Source organism: Carlito syrichta, unplaced genomic scaffold, assembly GCF_000164805.1.
Source record: "Carlito syrichta isolate Samal-C Ts95f unplaced genomic scaffold, Tarsius_syrichta-2.0.1 Scaffold314839, whole genome shotgun sequence".
Lineage (NCBI taxonomy): Eukaryota > Metazoa > Chordata > Mammalia > Primates > Tarsiidae > Carlito > Carlito syrichta.
Genome location: NW_007258935.1, coordinates 54,584 through 73,464, shown reverse-complemented (window position 1 = coordinate 73,464; position 18,881 = coordinate 54,584). Strand labels below are relative to the sequence as shown.

Below are 18,881 nucleotides of genomic sequence, written 5' to 3'. Positions count from 1 at the left end.
ACGTGCTACCACACCCGGCTAATTTTTTGATTTATTGTAGAGATGAAGTCTCGCCAAGTTTCCCAGGGGGGTCTCAAACCCGCGGGCTCAGGCATTCCACTCACCTCGCCCTCCCAAAGTGCAGGATTACAGGTTGAGCCACCGAGCCCGGCTCACCTCAGCCTCTTGAGTAGCTGGGACTACAGGCATACACCATCACACCCAGCTAATTTTATTTTTTGTAGAGGTGGGTTCTTGCTATGTTGTCCAGGCTGGTCTTGAACTCCTGGCTTCAAGCATTCCTCCCACCTTGCTTCCCAAAGTGCGGGAATTACAGGTGTGAGCCACTGCACCCAGCCTTATTATTAAAACTCTTAATTAAAAATACATGTATATGACACATGATATATTACTTATTCTGTATTTCCAAACAAAACACTTCTACTACATTTTCTTTATTTATCAGCGTAAGATATTTATTGACAACTAGGTAGAAAGACTTGGCTGGCCTCTATCCCTGGTTCTGGGAGACAGTCTCTAAACCCTTGAAGTTACTGAGTTACTAAGGACAGCTTCTGAGTTTAAGCTAGCAAGATGTCTCAGGGTGGGGGGACAGCACACCAGAAGGAGCAACCATGTGACCAGAAAGCTGGGGCTGGTGACCTCAGCCAGCCTCCTGGGAGGGAAGGAGGACTGGAGGCTAAACTTAATCATGCTGACAGCTCAGTCAATCAAGACTTAGTAAATGAGACCCCAAAGAAGACTCTGGACACCAACACCAAAGAGAGCTCTCCTGGTCAGCAGTACTTTTCTTTTTCTTTTTTGAGTTGGAGTCTCACTCTGTCACCCAGGAAGGAGTGGCGAGCTCACAGCCACCACAGCTTCAACCTGCTGGGCTCAGGAGATCCTTCCACCTCACCTTCCAAGTAGCCAGAATCACAGGTACACACCACTGTGCCCAGCTGATTTTTTTATTTATTGTAGAGATGAGGACTCGCCAAGTTGCCCAGGCTGGTCTTAAACCCCTGCACTCCGGCAGTCCTCTCGCCTCAGCATCCCAAAATGCTGGATTACAAGCTTGAGCCACTGCGCCCAGCAGTACTTTTCGAGTACTGTCATGCTTTGCAGCTAGGAGGGCGACGAGTGCCAGAGGACAAGGGACACCCTGTGTGGGAACCTTCCCGGATTCTACCCTGTGTGTCTCTAATCTGTATCCTTTTGTCACAATGAACACGAATTTTAAGTAGAGTGTGCTGAGCGAGTGCCGCAAGTCTTTCTCTCATGGAGCTGAGTTGGGGTGGACCCTCAATCTGCAGCCAGCAGGTCAGAAGTGAGGGTGCCCTGGGGATCCCAAATGTGTGACTGGTGCCTGCAGTGGAGGCAGTTCTGTGGAGGGCTGCTCCCTCAGACTTTGGGGTTTGCAAACTAACTGCAATCCCCTTGCAGGAAAACTAAGGTTCAGCACCAATATCCTAAACCCAACTCCACACTTGGCTAGATTGAGACTCAGTTTCCACCTATGACACTGGTCAGGGCTATGCCCAGAGTGACCTTCCATTGTGCTTATGTGCTTGAGGTTCATTGAGCTTCTTGTATCTGTATAGCTTTCACAAATTTGGAAAATTTTAGGCCATACATTTTCAGATTTTCTTTTCTGCCCACCTGCAACCTCTTACTGGAATTCCAGGTATAGGCATAGTAGAACACCTGATGTCCCACAATTCGCAGTGGTGCTTCTTAACTCAATTTCTTAAATTATTTTTTTCTGTGTTTCAGTCTAGATTGTTTCTACTATGATAATTCCAAACTCACTGACTTTCTGCAAAATATAATCTGATATTCAGTCCAACTAGTTAATTCTTCATTTTCAGATATTGCCTTTTCAGCTTTAATTCATTTTATTATTTTACACGACACCCATTTAGTTCTGTATGACACGTGTTCTCCTTTGAGTCCTTGGGAATACTCTCTTAAAATCCTTGTCTGTGGAGTCCATCATTGCTGTCATTTCTGTGTCTGTTTTTGCTGATTGGTTTTCCTCCTGGTTATAGGTTACATTTCCATGGTTCTTGGCATAACTTGTAATTCTGGATTGGGTGCTGGATAGTGTGATGTCATGTTGTTTAGTGTCTTGATGTTGTTACTGTTTTATAGAGAGTGTGAGGGTTTGGGGGTTGGGGGGCAGGTAGTTAAGTTACTTGCGAATCAGCTGGACCCTTTCATGACTTGTTTTTGGCGTTTCTAGGGTGGACAGAATAGTCAGCACCCAGAGCCAGTTTAGCCCTACTGCTAAGGCAAAGCTGTCCTAGAACTCTACTGAGTGGCCGAGTGTTCTACAAGATTTCTCCATTCTTGCTGGGGAGAACTCGGACAGCTCCGGCCCCATGTGAGCAGTGGGAATTCTGCTTACAGCTTCCCAGCACGCACAGTTTACCTTTCGAGTGAAGACCAGGGGGTACCTGCAGTGGTTTCAGGAGCTGTTCTACTGTGAAGCGTCACCCACACTACATTCTGCAAATCCTAACTGTCTCAACTTCCCCAAGTTCTAGCTTGTCTCCTCTACTACGCAAGGCTTCCAAGCTGTCCTTGGATTGCATCTCTCTGTCCTTGGTCCAGAAAGTGATTCCAGGCAGAACACCAAGAGATCCAGTCTCATCGCATCTATTTCTGTCACCTCAGGGAAGGATCCAGTGTCTGAAAACAGTTTTCCAATTGTTTAAGGAAAAAGGATAAAAACCCAGATCTTGTTATTCCACAATTCCAAAGAACTTTCAAACACAATATTTTGATTGCATATATGCTCTCAATCTAAAGAAACAACAAGAGCAAATATTGAACTATAGTTGGTAGGTTTGCATTTCACAGTGGTAAAGATTAGCAATTCTAAAACGACTTTCCCTGTTTTCTGGGACTGAGCAAATGAGTAAATATGCTAAGAATAATGAAGTGAGGGTTCTTGTTGCATAAGAAAGTTAGAAAAATTGAAAAGAGGCGTTCAGAATGAACTTTACAGTTTGAACTGCAGTTAGAAGTATCAGTATAAGCTCATAGCTTTAATATTTAGATAGCTACATAAAAATGCACAGACACACTCATTCTATGGGTTGAACTGTGTGTCTCTGAAAAAGACATGTCAAGTGCTTACCCCCAGGATCTCAGAACATGACCTTATTTGAAAACAGGTCATTGCAAATATAACTGGTTAAGATGAGTTCTGCTGGCAGAGCAAGGCAGGCCCTTCATCCAACAGGACAGATGTCCTTTCAGGAAGAGGAGAGACAAAAGAGACAGTGACCCCCAGGGAGAAGGCCTTGTGAAGACAGAAGCTAGGTAACGCTGCTACAATCCCAGGAATGCCAGGACTGATGCCATCACCAGAGGCCAAGAAGAGGCAAGGAAGATTCTGTCCGAGTCTCAGAGGGGCACAGCCCTGCCGACACCTGGATCTCAGACTTCTAGCCTCCAGGACTGTAAGAGAATAAACTTCTGTTGTTTTTAACCACTTGGTGTGTGGTACTTTGTGACAGCAGCCATGAACCTAATACAGGATATGCAAGTATCTCCTGGTTCTGACTAACAAAAGGGCCTAGGAACAATGACCCCAGCCCCCAGCAGCAATGTGCACGCCCAACACCCAGACTTAGCGTTTAAATATCGTTTTCCAGCCGGGCTTGGTGGCTCAGCCTGTAATCCCATGTCTTGGGAGGCTGAGGTGAGTGGATTGCCTAAGCCCGCGGGTTCAAGACCCGCCAGGGCAACTTGGTGAGACCTCATCTCTACAATAAAAATCAAAAAACTAGCCGGGCGTGGTAGTGTGTGCCTGTAGTTCCAGCTACTTGGAAGGCTGAGGCGGAAGGATCGCCGGAGCCCAGCAGGTCGAGGCTGCGGTGGCCGGGAGCAGCCACTGCACTCCAGTCTATGTGACAGAGTGAGACTCCAACTCAAAAAAAAAAAACATTTTCCACCTAAAGGACTCCTTGGAGAGACAAGAGGCTGAAGGACTGGGCAGGAAAAGCACAAGCTGGGCCCAGAGTGTCACAGGGTGAAGGCAGGCAGTACTGACGAGCGACACCAGCCCCAGGTGGTGGCCACTGCCCATACCTGGGGCAGTCGGAGCCAGAGAAACCTACCAGTGATAGGAACAGATGGTAACCCTGAGCCCCTACTGTTAAGAAGGAAACAAGCCACCAAATGACAAATAAACGCGACACGCACAGCAGAGTAACATCTGCGGAAGGACTGGAGGGCTAAGAAGCTTCCTGTTGTTTAGCTGCTTACGTCTGAGCAGGGGGAATCACCAACAGAGGCTCAAGGATGGGCAGTGGTGGCAACATGACAGCGCCATCCAATTCCCGCAGCCTTGCGTGATGCCAGGAGACACCCTGGGAGGGAGCCCAGGCAGGAGCCGCCACCCATGAATGGCCCTCGGTGGTGCTCCGAGAGACCAAGGAACGGCTCACGGGTGCTCAGAGAACGCTGGGGCAAGGTCCTTGCGTATCTGAGGGAAAGCAATGGCCGCAATGATTGACTACATGCCCGCAGACTGCATCCCAGGTTCTCTTTAAGCCTGACTCACCCAGAAGCCATCACTGACAGCAGGAACATCACATGGTGCCGTCCACCTGCACAGGTTCCTCTATGTGAGAATACACTGGGCTCATACTGTCCTCGGGGATCTGCAGTGATCAATCCACACAGAGGAGCCTGCACAAGTCAGCATGACTTAGATGTGTTTCAGAAAGCAGCCCAGGCCTGAATGTATCTGAATGGCCCTTATGATGTTACATGATATAACAGTGTACTTGGTAACTTCATGCGCACAAAATACAGAATGTAGATGATTCTCGGATGGTACGACAATAATCCTAGGAGACACTTTTACAAGGGAAACCTCTGGGGATAACACTAATTTTTTTCCTCATCTATATATCTACGATTTCTAACTTTTTAAATTATGATGCATTATTTGTGTAATAAAAACATTTTTCAATTAATTCAGATGCTATAACCAACTTGAAAATTTTCATTTTCAGGAAAATGAAAAGTGAGTTCAAAAGGAATGAGCAGCCTTTTGAAGTCTGGTGCCTGCGGGGCAGGCCCAGTCAGGCCGCGCTGCCCCACCCACACCCAAGGAAGGCCCTTCGCCCTGCGGGCTGTCACAAGAGCTGCCTGGCAAATGGGATCAACATGAACTCCACACACACCCACGCTCAGACTCGCCTCCCCGCAGGAAATGCAGCTGTGAAGCCCAGGGGTCCTGAAAAGACCACAGCCAGGGCAGGAAGCAGCAGGCCCTGGATGGCTCGCCCCTCCATCACCCCCTGAGCGCCTAAGACCCAGAACTTTGGGCCTAAAAGTCAGTAGCAATTCAGCTACACATGGATGGGACGCCAGGATCCAGCAGTTAAACAAAGGCAAAAGTACTTAATTGCTTCCGACACATGCACACGCCCAAGTACACATGCCCATGTATACACATGCAGTTCTCTGCCTCTGGGTGGACTCTGCAAGCCAGGATCTGTGAATTGCTGGGGTCTGGGGAAGGTCTGGCACACAGCACCCTGCATAAGGACATCCCAGTGGGAGCCAAGCTCCGGGCAGAGATGGGGAGCCTTAGTCTGACAGGCTGCTGCCGGTGTTCCCCCCCAAGACTCGGCTGTGTTATGAAGGCAAGCCACACTACGCTGCTGGTGTCAGCGCTCAACTACCCAAAGGGGTCACCCCATGTTCAACGCAGCAGCAAAATGGGAGAAGGCCAGAGGGTGGCTCTCACAGTCAACCAGGAGGGACACAGGATAGGGGCATCACCCCTTCCTGTGCCAGACTGGCCATGCAGCAGCTGCAGCCCTGCAGATGGTGTTCCGAGCCACTGGCAAGCGCCTGGGAGGCCCTGCGGCTCCCATGAGCCCCTGTGCATGGCCCTAGCCCCCCGTGCACCATCACCCACCTGCACTGCCACCCCTCCATCCCCATGCACCACCACACCACGTCCCATACTCCTCCCCGGCACTGCCTGGGTCCCCAGGCACCCATGCGCAGCCGGTGCACCCAGAAGAGGCCCAGGTGCTCTCCCGGGAAAGTTGGCGGGCGGGCGCTCACCGGTTGGTGGAGCCATTGTAGCAGTAATTGGGCAGGAAGTCGTAGTTGAGCTCCCAGAAGACATGGAGTGTGATCCGCCCGTAGGGCGCCGACACATTGTGGTTGGCCTCACGGAACATGGCATCAAAGCTGTCCAGCGTCAGGTAGCGGCTCAGCAGCCTGTGAGTCATGCGATTGATTTCCAAGAGGCCGTCCAGCTCCTGTGGGCACAGAGACTAGGTGGGAGGCACAGAGCCAGAGGGAGGTACCGCTGGCCGACCCTGCTCTGGTGGTCCCTGGAGGCTGGACGAGGAGGCCGGGGAGCATGGACGCTGCGCCCCTCGCTCCCCACAGCTCTGAAGTACACCCCCTTTCTGGTTACCCCCTTGTCACCTGCTGCTGCCCTCCGATCATCCCCCGGGCAGAGCCCACTGTCACCTCCCATGCCACCCCCACCTGCAGTGGGTCATGGGAGCCGTCCTGACCCCAGCATCGGCAGTGGCCTGCACAGGTGTCAGGCTGGGAGTGAGCCTCCTCCAGGGGCCTGGGCGATTTGGGTGCAGCACACATGGCCTTGTGCCCCTCCCTGGACACTCAAGACGCTCGGCTGAGGGGTCAACACACTGAGTGTGTCATCTGGGGGTATACTGGGCTTAATAAAATATATTAGAAATAACTTAACCCATTTCTTTTTCTTTTTTTTTTTTTTGAGTCGGAATCTCACTGTCACCCAGGCTGGAGTGCAGTGGCATGCTCACAGCCACCGCAGCCTCAACCTGCTGGGTTCAGGTTGTCCTTCCGCCTCAGTTTTCCAAGTAGCAGGAGCTACAGGCATACACCACCACGCCTGGTTAATTTTTTTGATTTATCGCAGAGACAAGGTCTCACCAAGTTGCCCAGGCTGGTCTTGAAACCCTGGACTCCGACAATCCTCTTGCCTTAACCTTCCAAAGTGCTGGGATCACAGGCGTGAGCCACCACACCCGGCCTTCTTTTTCCCTTTTCAATGTGACTACGAATGAATTTCAAATTACATATGTGTTTTGCACTCTGTTTCTATAGGATGGCACTGGCCTGGGTCAAGGCCTCCACCAAGTATTTACTCAAATTCATGTTTTGCCAATGACGACTGGCACAATGGGCCAGGCCAGCCATGCTGGTACAGGCAAGGTCTCCCAGGCCCTCTCTGTCCAATTCTGAGGATGAACTAGAGGAGCCTTACCCCCACAGACGCTCATGGGGCCTATACCAGCGCCAGCCTATGCCAGCGGAGAGCTCTCCACCCTCCACGGAAGCTTATCCTCCAGGAACAGACACTCTTCCTGAGCTCCTCACACTGTCACCATCCGACCACAGCCTTTACTCTCAGAAGACTGATCTGTCCTGGATTGTACCATATATCTTTGAAATAAGATATTTTAAAAAGTAAATAATTTTTAAAAAGCTTGATCTGGTTGGCCAGGGAGTTCTTCATCTACACTTCCTCTCCTCAATCCTGGCAAAAGTCTGAGGATTTTCTTTCTCTAACTGCTCTGCTCAGACAACCAAGGGATATTTTTCTTCTCCTGTAAAGTCCAACATGTTCACTGCAGTATCTCTTTAAAATTTATTATTATTTTTTCTAAACTTTAACTAACCTAAGTAAGATGTAATATTTTGTGGTGTTGACCAGTATGGGTCAGTTTTCCTAAGTACATGATGTATGCGTTTTAAATAAAAGTAAGTAATTAAAAAATTTTTTTTGTAGAGACAAGATCTCATTATGTTGCCCAGGCTGGTCTCAAACTCTTGGCCTCAAGTAATCCTCTTGCCTGGGCCTCCCAAAGTGCTGGGATTATAGGCATGAGCCACGACACACATGAGGTATGCTTTTAATACACACTTTCAAATTGTCTTCTATTTTTTTTTTTTTGAGTTGGAGTCTTACTCAGTCGCCCAGACTGGAGTGCAGTAGCCGCTCCCGGCCACCGCAGCCTCGACCTGCTGGGCTCTGGCGATCCTTCTGCCTCAGCCTTCCAAGTAGCTGGAACTACAGGCGCGCGCTACCACACCCGGCTAATTTCTTTTTATTTATTGTATAGATGAGGTCTCGCCAAGTTACCCAAGCAGGTCTTGAACCCGCAGGCTCAGGCAATCCACTCACCTCAGCCTCTCAAAGGCGCAGGATTACAAGCTGAGCCACCGAGCCTGGCTTTGTCTTCTATTTTATCAAGTTTTCTTGAAATACAAATCTCAATTTTATTTCCATTCAGTTGCTTTGGTTTTCTTCATCAGGGACCTCTATAATACGTATGTTAGACCTTCATCATCTATCTTCTGTGCCATTTTCTCGCAAATCCTTTTCCTATGTTTTTTTTTTTTTTTGAGTTGGAGTCTCACTCGGTCGCCCAGACTGGAGTGCAGTGGCTGCTCCCAGCCACTGCAGCCTCGACCTGCTGGGCTCCAGCGATTCTTCTGTCTCAGCCTTCCGAGCAGCCGGAATTACAGGCATGTGCTACCACGCCCAGTTGATTTTTTGATATATTGTAGAGATGAGGTCTCATTGCCCAGGCGGGTCTCAAACCCGCAGGCTCAGGCAATCCACTCACCTCAGCCTCCCAAAGGCGCGGGATTACAGGCTGAGCCACCGAGCCCGGCTCCTTTTCCTATCTTAATGTCTTTTAGATTTTAAAAATTTCCTTCCTTTGATTCTTCCTATTTCTCTTAAGTCATCATCCATTGTGTTCTTTATGGTGTAGTTTACATTGTAAAAATATTTCTTCTTTCCTTCTTTTTTTAGAGTCAGTCTCACTCTGTCACCCAAGCTGGTAACATAGCTCACTACAACCTTGACCTCCTGGGTTCAGGTGATCCTTCCACCTCAGCCTCCCGAGTAGCTGGGACTATAGGTGTATACCAGCCACCTATAAAATTACCTGGCAAATTTTTTATAGAGACAAGGTCTTGCTATGTAGCCTAGCAAAACCTAGCTATGTAGCCTAGGCTGGTCTTGAACTCCTGGCTTCAAGCAGTCCTCCTGCCTCAGCCTCCTAAACTGCTGGGATTACAGGTGCGAGCCACTGATTTTTTTTAAATAATTTTTTTTGAATTGGAATTTCACTCTGTTGCCCAAGCTGACATGCAGGGGATCCTGTGTGGCTCCCAGCCTTTTGCAGGAAGCTGGAGTTCAGTGAGTTGTTGTGGGCAGCCTGGGGGCTGCCCCATTCCCACGTGGAAGGTGGGTCTGAAGTCCAAAGGTATGGCTCTACCTTCAGGGCCAGACCCTCTTGGCTACTGCTGTGTGGTCCATGCGAGTTCTGGTTTTACCCTTGAGGACTTTCCTTGCATATTCTCAGCTTAACTGCTTATTTATTTATTTATTTTGGAGTCAGGGTTTCACTCTGCCACACAGTGGCATGATCACAGCTCACTGCAACCTTGACTTCCTGGGCTCCAGTGATCCTTACACCTTGCCTCCTGAGAAACTGGGACTACAGGCACACGCCACTATGCCTGGCTAGTTTTTAATTTTTTGTACAGACAAGGTCTCGCTATGTTTCCCAGGCTGGTCTCCAACTCCTGAGCTCAAGCAATCCTCTCGTCTTGGCTTCCTAAAGTGTGGGATTACAGGTGTGAGCCACCATGGCCAGCCTTCTTTTGCTTTTAATTCTTTTTTTTTTTTTGAGTTGGAGTCTCACTGTCGCCCAGACTGGAGTGCAGTGGCCGCTCCCAGCCACCGCAGCCTCGACCTGCTGGGCTCTGGCGATCCTTCTGCCTCAGCCTTCCAAGTAGCTGGAACTATAGGCACGCGCTACCACGCCCGGCTAATTTTTGATTTGTTGTAAAGATGAGGTCTCGTCAAGTTGCCCAGGCGGGTCTTGAACCCGCAGGCTCAGGCAATCCACTTACCTCGGCCTCCCAAAGTGCTGGGATTAGAGGCTGAGCCACCAAGCGCGGCCTTGTTTTTAATTCTTTCATGGGTTTTATCATTTCTCTTTTCAAAACTTTCTTTTAGCCAATCAGCTTATTTCTAGATTTTTTAAAATTCTGATTTATGTTGTTCTTTCATAGCAACTATCACTTTATTCTTATAGCTCATTTTGAAAGACCAGGTTACAATTTTCATAAATTTCATGGGCATCTTTCTTTTCTTTTTTTTTGAGTTGGAGTCTCACTCGGTTGCCCAGACTGGAGTGCAGTGACCGCTCCCGGCCACCGCAGCCTCGCCTGCTGGGCTCTGGCGATCCTTCCACCTCAGCCTTCTGAGTAGCCAGAATTACAGGCATGCACTACCACGCCCGGCTGATTTTTTGATTTATTGTAGAGCTGAGGTCTCGCTGCCCAGGTGGATCTCGAACCTGCAGGCTCAGGCAATCCACTCACCTCAGCCTCCCAAAGGCGCGGGATGACAGGTTGAGCCACCGAGCCCGGCTCATGGGCATCTTTCTGATGTGCTTTCACTGACCGAAGGGACACAACCGTGTACTTACATTCTCTTTTTTACTATGACACACCTGAATGGGATTGGACCGTGATCTTTTCTATAGCTCAAGTGTCACATGAACGAAACAGCCTCCTTGGCTTCTGAGGAGGAAGGAGCTTGCCAGAGCCAACACCAGTGGCTCATGCTTCCCAAGACTGTCTCTCATGCTCTCCTCCCTGGCTGGACTTTTCTTTGCTCATTATCCCTAACACTATCGGGTCAAGCATATCCCAGCAGCTTCTCCCTGTGCACCTTCGTCTCAGAAGGAAATTTTTATCTACTGGACTCTAGAGTTTGCAGGGCTGACTAGCCCTGCAAACCGCACCTCATCTCAAGCACGCAAGAGCTCCGCAGGAGGCATTCTCTGCAGGCCGTGCTACACCTAGGAGACAACGCCGTCACACTGGGCTCCCTGGGCTCCCTGGAGCTAGGTGACGGACAGCACAACCACAGCATGTTTAGATGGCTTGACCCACAGGGATCATGGTGTACCCAGGGCGGGAGGAGATATTCCACCTTCAGGAGTCTTATTTGATCGTATGAACAGGAAAACTTGAAGTTACTGAACATCATGAAAGAAATTGCTGCTTCTCAATCAACTCCCAGACCCAAGCTCCCAGATGAAGAGGAAGGACCTTCTGAAATTAACAGAACACACAGTGTAAACCTTCCTTCCCCAGTGGAGATGAATTCATGGCCATTTGCTGTAACACTGTGTACTGGAGAAGGGGAGATGACTACCTTGGTCAGGATTACAGGACACTAGCTCTGAACGGACATTAATTCCTAAAGATTCCAAGACATCATGGTCCAGCGGTCAGAGTCAGGGAGGTCAGGTGATGAGAGGATCCAAGGCTTGAGTCCTCCTCATCAAGGCCCACCCTGTGGCTGTGTCGTTGGCTCTGGAGTGTGGAGCTAGATGGGCACCCCTGAGTGGCAGGGCCAACATCTTCTCTCCAGGTTAAAGGTTCTCTTCCAGGGTTTCTTCAGACATGGCTTCCATGACTCATCTTCTGTCTCCTGTAACACTCTACTTACACGTTAGATCTTTTCAAGGCTGCCCACATTTCTGACACTCCTTTCTCTTTCATTCATTCTTACTTTTCTCTATTCCGTATGTTAGATGTTTTCTAACATCCTGCTCTTCTATTCCTTAGTTCTGTCCTCTTTTGAGACTTTCTTTTCTTTTTTTTTTGAGTTGAAGTCTCACTGTGTCACCCAGGCTAGAGTGCAGTGGCATGCTCATGGCCACTGCAGCCTCGACCTGCTGGGCTCAGGTGAGCCTTCCACTGCAACCTTACAAATAGCTGGAACTACAGGCACATGCCACCACATCTGGCTAATTTTTTTGATTTATTGTAGAGATGAGTCTTGCCAAGTTGCCCAGGCTGGTCTTAAACCCATGGATTCAGGCAATCCTCTCACTTTGGCCTCTCCAAGGGCTGGGATTATAGGCGTGAGCCACTACACCCGGCCTTCCTGAGACTTTCTGATGTATAAGTCAGCTGTTTAAATTTAGCATAGGAACATTTTCTTTCATTAAACCTTTTATTATCGCTTCTGCTTTAGACATTGTGGTTACTCTCACAGCAACTTCTACTATTGTCTGATTGTATTCTCATTCTCTTTCAAAATTATAAATTCTTTTCGTTTTCCTCTCATGCGATTTTTACTCTGCATTTTTAGGAAATTTATCTAGTTTGTTCTCCAAATTAGGATTATATTTTTATTCTCTGACAATTTTACTTTTTGTCACCTCTGTCCCTTCAGCAGGACCGGCTGCCTTGGGACAAACCCAGGTTCCTCACCACAAGCCCCTATCGAGAGGACTTATGCCCCGTGGAAGAGTAGCTGTGAGCCTGAGCTCTCTCTCAAGGGGTCTGCCCTTTCTAGAGCGGTCGTCCTTTGAGCCCAGTGGACTGCAGTCCTAGGAGGGCTTTCCCGCCTTGATTTTAATGCTTTATTTAGTCTTTCTGGTCGTCTTCCGCAGGACTGCTGCCTGCTATGAACCACAGCTCCTGACTCTGAATCTGAGGCTGAGTCTTATACCATCTGCCCCTCCTCTCCATAGGAGGGCAGGCCATCCCACAGCAAGACCCCCTGCCCTGCCTTTCCAGGCTAAACACCTATTCGACTCTGTTCCTCTGGGCTTTCTTTCTCCTTTGGAAAAAAGATCACACTGTTTCATTCATTACTGGTACACCACATATTCTAACATCCAACAGGGTTTCCCTCCTGTCATCCTCTGCAATATCAGAGCAGTGCTTGATAACCTTGTCAGTTTCCTGTACCACATAAACTTTAGAATTCATTTATCAAAGTCTATAAAGTACATGTAAGCTAGGGGTAATTAATCAAATCTATGGACTAACTGGGGAATTAATCTTTACTATTTTCATCTAAGTTTTTCCACCAAAGAACATGTTTTCTTCCCCCCTGTTTACTCACACTTCTTTATTTACATTGGGGTTTGTAGACTTCTTTGTGCAAATTTTATCAAGTCATGGTTATTTTTAAAATGTACATCTTTTCCTGATTATTGTGATAGTTAAAAATTTGTATATACTATCTCATTACTACTAAAATGTGAGTATGTTCTTAACAGTGTGCTGTCTTTTACCTAGTTAGGTATAATTCGTTCAAGATTGGGATTATTGGACAACCCTCTTTCAGGTCCCCTCCCACTTGGAAGCTTTTTAGTATTCTTAATAAACTCCTCCATCCTCATCTCTAAAAAAAAAAAAAAAAAAGATTGGGATTATTTATTCTTTGCAGCCAATTTAAAATTGTGAATACTAAGAGTAGATACTAAAAAAGAGACTCAGGATATACCAAGTGCCACTAGTGCACATCTTGTATTACCTAAACAAGAACTGGGCCTACCATTAGTTCAAATGATCAATAAGGAACAAAGGTAAAATTAGTTCCAGTACTTACAACTATGGATGTCAAGTCTTCACTTTCAAATCGCCCAATTGCCAGTTCCAGAGACTTATACATGGCTGCGGAGACACGCTGGGTAATCAGACGGTTGAGGTCTATGGACCTGCCGAGGAGCTGGTGGGGGAGGACCGCAGGGAAAGAGGAACCATGAAAAGCTACAGAACAACCAAGAGCAAACAAACAAGAAGAAAACCCCCTGGAAACCTATTTCAAAAGATAACACAAACAAAATTTGTTTGTAGAAGGATACAATAGAAATTTAAGCCTTTTAGGTATAACCAAATGCACTACTTTCCTGGAGCTGAAACTTTGCAAGTCAAAGCCTTCAAGGATTCTGTAGTGTCCTTTGCACTGAATTTAACCTCAAACCACGGGCGGAAAGCCTACCCTGCCCAGAAACCCTGGAGATCCAGGTCTCTTGATGAAACCCATTCCAATGGTGTCCAGGACCCATCTCCCACCACACAGTGATCGGCATGAGTGTAGTTTTTCACATGTGCTACCATGGCAGATATAGGAAACTTACTCCACCTTCCTTTCAGAGTCCTAAGAACTTATCTTTATCTCAATACCATTCCAACAACATAAAAATACGACAAAACCCTGGTAGAAATGTCTCAAAATGTGCATGGTGGTTATCTGTAGCTAGAGAGTAGAATTAAACAAAATTTTCTTTACAGTTTTCCATTTATTCCTATATTTTGTATGTGTTGTCTACTTTGTTTAAGATGCCAGAAAAAGCATTGTATATATTAATCCTTCATGCTGGACAGGAGAAAGCTTGTCTCTGATAATCTGAGCTGATGAATATTCTAATCTTTTTTTTTTTTTTTTTTTTTGCAAAGTCAGGGCTTTGCTCTATCTTATCCAGGCTGGAGTAGGGTGGCATGAACATAGCTCACTGCAGCCTTGAAAACCTGGACACAAGTGATCCTCTGGCCTCAGCATCCCAAGTAGCTAGGACTATAGGTGCATACCACCATGCCTGGCTAAGTTTTTAAAATTTTTGAAGAGATGAGGTCTTGCTATGCCTGCGCAGGCTAGCCTCCAATTCCTGACCTCAAGCTATCCTCCTGCCTTAGGCTCTCAAAGTGCTGGGATTATAGAACTGAGCCAATGCGCCTCACCACCTTTTGGGCTCCCGGAGAATGGCCAAACCGTCTTGGACACACCTGTCTCCAGGAGCTCACACAAAATAGGTAAGAGGGCTACAGGTCTTCCCTGTGTTTGAAGCTATCCAAAAGAAACTGTCTCTAAAAGTGTAACGCTTTATAAGGACATTCATAGTCACATAACATACTGATGTCTACTAAAACTTAGCAGTAAGACAATCCCAGTATTTTCAACCCAAATGCTCATCCCCACCAGGGCCTGGAGAGGTCACTCACCTGCACATGCCTCTGCTTCAGCAGTGTCTCATAGCGGTTGGATGGTGGCAGGTGGATCGTGGCACCCTGATTCTTGCATTCTGAGCGTAACCGTTTATCGAGAAGCAAACTAGTACAGAAGAAAGACAGGGCATTTGCACACACTATAAATTTTAACAGAAACCTCAGATCAAGTTATTCAAGATTCTGTATCAAAATCATACAACAGATACTCACCTTCCTGCCATAACCTTATAATATGCAAATATCTGGTCTGCTAGCTTGTAAACAAATTGGTCAAAACATAGATTCACCTGAAGAAAAAGAAAGCACACACTAGAGCTTAATTCCCTAAATCAAGACCAAATAACACAGCCCTTAAAACAGAAAATCCTTTGCTAGGGCAACTAATGAGGGTTTTATGAGGAAGAATAAACTAGAAACAATCTTATTGTCTGATAACAGCACATTAAATAAATGATGGTGTGGCCAGGAGCAGCCACTTCACAGTCACTGAAAATCACACCAGAACCATTCTTAGTGAGGGAGAAACATGGTCCCATTCTCTTAAAAGCAAAGGAGTCTGAAAAGTCTCTCTTCACCATATGCTCAGGCTTTCACGTGCATTGCATCTGGGTCCCTGTCTTGGGACAGCCCGCCGCCCACTGTGCATTCCAGGAGGCACCAGGGGCCACTCTCTGGCTCCCTGAAGCAGAGCAACTGCCCTGGTTGCAGGTCATTTCAGGAGACACCCTCGAAACCCAGAGCCTCTTGCAGATGAGGCTAGCTCCACACCCTCAGCCTGTGCTCAGAAGCAGGCTGTAGTTAGAGGGAATTTATTATTTTCCTTACAGTTTTCCATTTTTTCCTATTTTGTGTGTATATGTGGGTATGTGATGTCTATATATTTAGTTTTTTAAAATGCCCCCCCCCCGCCAAAAAAAGCACACTGTTTATCATCAGATTTTTCATGCTGGCCAGGAGAAAGATTATTTTAAAAAAAATTTTAAGCATCCTAGGAGGGAAGTTTCTGACCTTAGCCCATCCTGCATCACTGGGGGCCCTGAAGAGGCACTTTTAGGCAGTCTTCCTGAGAAGGCAGAGAAGGCCCAGACTTGTGAAGTAATTTGCTGATGTTAAATTATCTTCCATCTTAAACTAGAGAATAAGAGGCATCTCCTCAGCTGTGCCTACACTGACCTGAGAATCCACGTGTGGGACTCTGTCCTCAAGATATAATCTGACGCAAATCAAAACAGATGTGCCAGGGAGGGTACAAAAGTGCTATTTACAATAACCAAAACCAAGAAACTAGAGAAACAAAACAGGTTGGCTGGATAAAAGAGCACATTTATAACAGAAAACAGACGAGGACGCAGAAACAGCTGATGACACACTGCCAAGTGATGTTTGTCCACCACCATTGCCTGTGCAGATATGCAGAGGGAGGGCTCGCATGGTGTGCATTTCGAGGTTTAAGCTGTCTTGCATTTTAAAGACCGTTTCGTTCCTTTAATACTGAGAGGAAAAGGAAACTAGAAAAGAAACAGAATCAAAGGAAATGAAAAGGAGGTGCGGAGCCTCACCTCGGCCTCAATTTCGTCGTAGAGGAACTGCTTATTGAACCTGGTGAGTGCGTAGTGGGCGCTGTCGTTGTACAGGTCCAGGGAGTAGAGGACATACCTGAAGAGGACGGGTGTCAGCACCAGCTTCCCCCAGACCTACCGACAGCTTCCCACCCCTCAAGAAATCTCAATCTCATTCTTCTCCTCTCATGTGGGGAAAAACGTTTACTTCAAACATCAAACAGTGCTTTTGCGAGAGCCCCTGGGGCTGCACCTGAGGTGACCGCTGGACCTCCCAGGTTGAAGAAACAGGCAGGGACAGGCAGCCAGAGTCCACAGAGAGGGACATGCTCACGTGAGGCCACGAACAGACAAGCATGTAGTATTTTCTTAACAACAAAACTGAACTCTTCTCACTTATTAGGATTTACGACTATTTCACTACAAGCATGTAGTATTTTCTTAACAACAAAATTGAATAGGTTTTCCCTTTTAAGAATGAACTGGCAGCCTGGGCAATATCATGAGACTTCGTCTCTAAAAAAAAAAAAAAAAAAAAAAAAGAAAAAATTAGCAAGGCCTGGTGGCAGGTGCCTGTAGTTCCAGCTACTTGGGAGGCTGAGGCAGAAGGATCACCTGAGCCCAGCAGGTCAAGGCTGTGGTGAGCTGTGAACTCATAGCCTTCCAGCCTGGGCAGCAGAGTGAGACCTCCGACTCAAATACATAAATAAAAATAAAAGAATGAACTGGGCCAGCACTTTGGGAGCCTGAGGGAGGAGGAAAGTGCAACACTTAGAGCTCAAGCCCAGCCTGGGCAACACAGCAAGACCTTGTCTCTCCAAAAAGACCCAGCTACTTGGAAGGCTGAGATGGAAGGATCACTTGAGTCCAACAGTTAAAGGCTGCAGTGAGCTATGATTGTCACCACACTCCAGCATCACAGACAGCGCAAGACTCCCGTCTCTAAAACAAAGAAACCGATCTGACTTACAAAGAAAAACAAAAGAAAGTCCCAAATTCCACAGCTGACAACGAGCATGTCCAAAACTGGGCCCAGAGCTGAAAGCCTGCGGCCCCCCTCCCTGCCCACTTCAGGCTAGACAAAGGCAGTGGCTAGAAGCCTCAGTGGCCAGCAGGACAAGGGCACCGGGAGAAGCCACATGAGCAGGTAGCTGGGCAGCAGGGAGGGCCATGCCCAGAGAATGCTGGCCCAGTGCTGCAGAACAGGCTGTCAGAGGCTCTGCCCACACAGATGGCATGGCCACTCCCCAGTGGAAGGCAATCGTCTTGCCTGTCGCCTGGGGACCATGGGGAACCCGTGAGGACTGACGTGCAAAGAACACAGGGCTTTCCCTTTGTGGTGCTCAGAAGACGTACTTGCTGGGTCGCTCCCCAATCATTCAGCATGGGACACCTCTCCTCTTTAGATGCTTTCCCTTCCGCAGACTTCTACTTTGAAAGACTGACTCCTCTGCCTGGGCCCAGCGTCCACCCCAGAACAAAGCTACTTAGTCAAGACTTCCTCTCCCAACCAGATGTGGGCCAGGGCTGTGTCACGCGAGAGGCCAGGCTCCAGGAGCTCCTGCCCTGTAGCCCCTAGGCCCAGCACAACCACACTTCACAAGGCCTGTACTACAAAAGTCTGGGGAAGGCTCAGGACCCCCATCTCCCTGGTCAGGCTGAGTCCCCCCGGCCCACCCAGTACCCATGTGAGGAGCTCTAGGGCTCCAGCTCCTGATTTCAGCCTGAGGCCAAGAAACTGGTCACTCGTATTGATCTCCAAAGCCCTACCCAGAAAACATGATCTCAAGGGAAATGCTAAAAACGGCCCAGCCCCCTCCTCCGCTTTCAAGGCCCTAGGGTCACCCCAAAGGCCCGAGACAGGACACTCACTCCATCATTGATGCCTCCTTGGTCTCCAGGATGTGATCTGTCAGGATCCACGGCATCGACATCTCAATGGGGAACTGAATCCTCCTGCCCATGGTCAGCTCCAAGAAGAACTCTCGGAACCACAGCTGTGACAGGTCACAGCACTGCTGCAGTGTTTCTTGGAGGATCCAAACAACATCATGTTATCTTCCACAAGCAGAAAAGCACCAGCCACGACAGGAGAGGGGCTGTGGGCTGGGTGGCTCTTCCTCATTCAGCCCGGGGCCATGCAGCAGGGACGCATGGGGACAGGGCACGGGCTTGGTATGAGGGGCAAGCCCAGCCCGTGTGGCTGCGGGCGGGGCCGCCCGAACCTGAGCATTCCGAGCCACCCACAGGGACCTTGTTGGCCCTGCGAGCCCATCAGTGGCACTGAGGGGGAAAAACGTCCTTTTGAAAAGAAGAGCCTGAGCCCGCGGGTTCGAGACCCGCCTGGGCAACTTGGTGAGACCTCAACTCTACAATAAATCAAAAATTTAGCCGGGCGTGTTAGCACGCGCCTATAGTTCCGGCTACTTGGAAGGCTGAGGCGGAAGGATCGCCGGAGCCCAGCAG

At 48.1% G+C, this 18,881-nt stretch overlaps 1 protein-coding gene across 11 annotated transcripts in view; it reads right to left on the bottom strand.

Moving 5' to 3' along the window:
* Positions 1–18,881, bottom strand: part of CYFIP1 (cytoplasmic FMR1 interacting protein 1) — an 89,776-nt gene that overhangs the window by 22,505 nt on the left and 48,390 nt on the right. For all 11 annotated transcript variants that reach the window (XM_021705944.1, XM_008072073.2, XM_021705949.1 and 8 more), the window contains 6 exons: positions 18,288–18,444; positions 16,416–16,512; positions 15,067–15,143; positions 14,851–14,959; positions 13,457–13,576; positions 6,079–6,278 (listed from right to left, as the gene is read on the bottom strand). In XM_021705944.1, the coding sequence (XP_021561619.1) occupies positions 6,079–6,278; positions 13,457–13,576; positions 14,851–14,959; positions 15,067–15,143; positions 16,416–16,512; positions 18,288–18,444 (760 nt within the window). The remainder of the gene's footprint in view (positions 1–6,078; positions 6,279–13,456; positions 13,577–14,850; positions 14,960–15,066; positions 15,144–16,415; positions 16,513–18,287; positions 18,445–18,881) is intronic.